A 4,830-nucleotide genomic window follows, 5' to 3' on the forward strand; every position below is an offset into this window, starting at 1 on the left:
TGCGGCTACGCTGCGACGATACGCTACGTAGGCTACGTCACTGGCCACGTTACGTAAGTTCCACAGAGCAGGAAGTGTGATGTGGCTCTGACTCGCCGACAAAAATGGTGAGTTTTCCACGAGTGTTTTTCTTTTCCCGTGGCTTCTTTTTAAACTGTCGTCCACACAACGTGTTCTTGCGCGACACGCAGCCACAGCAGCTAATGCTAACAGGCGAGGGGATGCAGTGGTCAATGCTAAACTACGTAGCTAGCACTGGCTAACAGCGTTAGCACGCCGAGCTATCACATTATGTTTCTGTGCGTTAATATCACGATATTAGAAATGTGTGCATCGCGGAAGTTGCGGTGATGTGGCACCAAGAGTCGTTTGATATCCACTTACGATGCGAGAATCTGTTCGATGATTGATATTGAATACGAGCAGCGCGAGGAGGCGTTTGCCACGTAGCTGCACAATAGTTCAGGGTGTGTGTCCGTTTGCGTTCGTGTGTGTTCTTGTGTGTAGATACGAATTGTTTATAAACTGGTAATAAAGCGGAAGTTTGAAAGTGAGTAACTGTGTTAATCTGAGCTCATGAGCACATCACGTAGACAGTTTATTAGAAGTTTTGTTTTTATCGTGAACTCGACTAGATAAGGTTTGTTTTGTCAATTATTAATGTTGCATTAAGGTAGAAAGTGTATTTTCACCATGTTAGTGAGCAAATATTTCAAAGGTTAATTCTGGATTTTTATTGTTAGGGCATACATGTAATCATCATATGATAATGTGTTCTTAGATTAATTAGATTACTAGAAGGGGTTGCATTCACAATCTTTGCAAAAGTGTAGTTTCATATCTTTTCAAAAATTAGAGTAATAACCCTTGAATGGTTTATTGAATATATAAGCATCAGTGTGTCTCTTTCAGATATCCAGTGCTGTTGATAAACTAAGCTAATGTCCAGTATAGAACTGTCGATTACCATCATGTTCTAACTTCATATGTCAGGTTTTATATGATTAAACATCAGACCCATAACAAAACAGAGAAGGTCTAACTTAGACAACGCACTTTGTACCATGTACTGTGATTTAATATAAATTCTAATTTATAATTGCTATGATAGGAGCAACAGGTGGTTAAAATCTGGCCAGTTTTATAAAGAGAGCACTAGATCACAAACAACCTAGTCAGTCTGGTGTTTTCTGACATTGGCCTTATGAGAGATGGATTTTTAAGCCACAATACCTGTTAGGTAGGTTGTTGATCCTATGAATTAATATACTGACATTCAAAAAAACTTTAATGGAGTGATTTTGACCGTCTATGGAGAAACAAGCGGTCTGGTGATGAGTCTTTGACAGTCATGTGTCTCTAACTGGGTCTACACAACCAGCCAACTTCTTTGTCACGTCACCAGAATGAACAGCTGGTACATCAACATTCCTCAATACATGTGGCCTGACATTCATGTTACAGGAAGTCAACTACAGTGAATCCGGTGGTTGCTAGATGTTGACCTCTGCTTTAAAACTGCATGAGCTCTTGTCGGTACTAAATATATAATTTTCTTTCTTCTTGCAGTCAGCTATTTTCAACTTCCAGTCGCTGCTAACAGTGATTCTCCTCCTGATCTGTACCTGTGCCTACATCAGAGCGCTGGCTCCAAGCTTGCTAGACAAGAACAAGACCGGGTATGATCAGATACTATTTTAAACAACAATGAAGTTGCCGCTGAAGTCTTAAAATACCAATCGCTGTCTCTTGGAATGACACACAGGTCACAGCGGCTTGTTTTCTTCATCTTACTAGTATTTGTTCATATAATGTATGTCAGGTGTATTCATGTAATTCTGTAAAGTATGCACACTTTTCATGTCAAAGGAGAAAGGCCAGAATTTAATAGTATATTTCAGGCATATAGTTTAATTTCTAGTATACAAGGTGAAAAAAGTCCTGACATACAAAGAAGCAGTTCAAATGAAAAGATGGCCTCAGAATAAAGTACTACGACTCAGTGCTTCCCACTGTATTCATGCTATAATCACTGACAGTGCTTAAGCAATTACAAGACACCCAAAGTATTTGTTGTATAAAAATACTGCGATGTCCTGTCATCATTACCGTTTTCAATTTTAACCGTTGATTCCATGTAGTTATTTTTTTTTAACTTAGACATTAGTTTTCTTGTCCTGCTGATTTGCTCTGAGTAATAATAGGGCTGGGACGACAAAATAAATTCATTGGCATATTAAAACGATTTTTTTGCAGAGCCCTGAATTGATTTTTAATTCTTTACTTACACTAAGGTTGTCTGTTAGCAGTTGACAGTGAGCCTGGGCTTACTTGGCATCAACAATCTTACAGACCTCAGATTTATTGTTTGCACGGCTTTGAGACAGAGCCAAGATATTTATATCAATAAAGCTGCGGAAATAAAACCCAGAAATAATGTGCCTTGTTTCTGCGTTAGTTATGTTTCACGACAAACTATACATACTCATTGATGTATGTGAATTTTAACTTCATCTCATAGTCTTTAAATATGCAATTAATTGTAATTGAATCACAATACTTTTAGGATTGAAAGACTTAAAAATCACAACACATATGGAATCTGTACCCATATCATCATTGAATTAGAAGATGAGTTTATTAACACATTATTCTTGTATTAGAATCCATGAATATAAACCTCTGCAATTTGAAATTATTCATCCATCTGTAACTCTGTCAATTCTGAGGACACTCGCTTATTTTTTCAGCTAATAAGAAGCTTCTTTTGGTAGCAGAAAATGGTAGCAGCCTTAAATTAAAGCCTTTCCCCATCACTGGATCTTTATTATTCTTGGATGTTCAAACTCTATGATTCACTTCAAGTGTGTCACAGCCCAAGAGCATGCACGTACACACACACACACACACACACACCCCCACACACCATTGGCGCAAGGAGTGACATCCTCTTCAGACAAACCCATGAGACTTTGTGGCAGATGATTTAATAATGTCCCCTCTTGATTGATTGGTAGACTGAAGCATGAGCCATTATTTGTATTGATTTGGTTCCACACATCATGCAAACTTATTTTCCTTTGGTAGTTATATACTTAAAATCTGACGGGAATACAAATGTCCTTGCAAATTTTAAGAAATTGTGTTTTGTACAGAAAAACCTGTCCATTATATAAAATGAAAAGGATTGTAGAAAATATAACGTTTACACCAGGACTATTCCAAGTCTATAAGAGAACATTTCATGATGGGATGCTGGCACATGTTTTATTGTGAAGGTTAAAATAAATATTCACAGACTTGCAGTCCCACTCATTCAGGCCAGCAGACACATCAAATGCGATATTTGTCTCAACTGTCATAAACAAACATAAATTGAATTTCCCCCTCTCTTCCTCCACAAATACTTCTTGCATGGAAATGGACAGAGTAGATCTGAGCAGCAGTTTCTGTATCCACCACTTTTATATCAACACAGCACCCAACCTCATGTTTTATCTTGTTTTTTCATTGATTTTTAATTCAGTAAATTAACAATTAGGTTTTAAACAAATGGAGTCAAATAATGTTTCTTGCGTGTAATATTTGTCATTGTATCTTTTAGGATTCTAGGGATTTTCTGGAAGTGTGCCAGAATAGGTATGTTATTTTTATTTTTTTTTACCTAAAGGAATATTATTGCTTAGCAGGGTCACCTTGACTTAAATCTTATTTCTTCTCTCTAGGTGAGAGGAAGAGCCCCTGGGTGGCTTGCTGCTGTGTCGTCATGGCGTTTAGTATACTGTTTCAGCAGTAGCAGTCCAAAGGAAACCACAAATGGAAACATTGGGGAAATGAACAGACGGCAAGGCACGAACAGTACGATCCTAGAAGCACAACAGGACCTCTGGTGGTTGTCACTTAAGATGATGTAAAAACAGAGACTTGTCACCACTCGTCGTGGCCACGGAGAGAGAGTATGTGTGTTTGTTGGTGGAGGGGTGAGGTGATAGCCCCAGAGTGTGTCTCGATCCCTCCACAGACCTCCAGGTCTGTCCTTGTGTTTGCTCATGATGTCGAAGGTTTACTCCAGTTGTATGTGTGATCAAAGGATCGTTTGTCCAAACATTTCAAACAGATTTTTTTTTTTCCCTCTTCAAGTTTGTCACAATGGCATCGATTTGTTGAGAGTCCTTCACAAAAATCCTCCTTCATGAATGTGTATAACTATCAAGTAAATCACTCATTCAGACTTTTGTTTGTTGTATCTAAAATGGTGATGATATTCCATAGCAAACAAACTGGTATTCTAGCTCTCAACATGTCAAATTGTCCCACATATTTGTCGCCGGGAGCCGCTGATGTTTTTAAAGTCAGTCAGTTTGTCACTATTTATTAAAGAACCTTTTTGGAAGTCTGGTTTGAGAAGGCTGATTTGTTTCATTAAACTCAAAAACTTAACCACTTGATTAGTGTTTGCTGGTTGTGTTAATGCCACAGTGTAAAATGAAGTATCTTCATAATGACTTCCAACCTGCACAATAGACATGTTGATGACAACCTTTTGACCCTGTACATGAACACTGCAGTGAAGTTAGAGTTCCTTGTAGTTTTTGGGTGAAGAAGAATCTGTGACTTTAAGAATCTGCAGCTCTGGATCATATCTGAAGTGTAGTTCTCAGGATTCTGCTCGGAGTGAGATGCACAGTGAAGAGTTTGTGATAACCTTCTTTATAACCTCGAAGTCAACACTCGTCTTCACAGGGTCCGCTGCAAAGAGCTGTCAGTTGATTGTGCCACACGCCAGTTATCTGTCTAGTATTTACTTCCAGATACTAGCTGAATTTCATT

The 4,830-nt window shown here is 38.3% G+C and overlaps 1 protein-coding gene across 1 annotated transcript; it reads left to right on the forward strand.

Annotated features, from left to right (window-relative positions):
• Window positions 1–18: 18 nt before the first annotated feature.
• tmem167a (transmembrane protein 167A) lies at window positions 19–4,393 on the forward strand. Its single transcript, XM_035166255.2, has 4 exons — window positions 19–107; window positions 1,570–1,679; window positions 3,605–3,639; window positions 3,726–4,393. Exons 1-4 carry the CDS (start codon window positions 105–107, stop codon window positions 3,794–3,796), a joined length of 219 nt encoding a protein of 72 aa, XP_035022146.1. The 5' UTR covers window positions 19–104; the 3' UTR covers window positions 3,797–4,393.
• The last annotated feature ends 437 nt before the right edge of the window (window positions 4,394–4,830 follow it).

This window comes from Hippoglossus stenolepis, chromosome 9 (assembly GCF_022539355.2).
Source record: "Hippoglossus stenolepis isolate QCI-W04-F060 chromosome 9, HSTE1.2, whole genome shotgun sequence".
In the NCBI taxonomy this organism is placed as follows: Eukaryota; Metazoa; Chordata; class Actinopteri; order Pleuronectiformes; family Pleuronectidae; genus Hippoglossus; species Hippoglossus stenolepis.

Coding starts and splice junctions, on each gene's coding strand:
- tmem167a (XM_035166255.2), top strand. Junction 1,680..3,604: donor CTAGACAAGAACAAGACCGG/GTATGATCAGAT, acceptor TGTATCTTTTAG/GATTCTAGGGATTTTCTGGA. Junction 3,640..3,725: donor CTGGAAGTGTGCCAGAATAG/GTATGTTATTTT, acceptor TCTTCTCTCTAG/GTGAGAGGAAGAGCCCCTGG.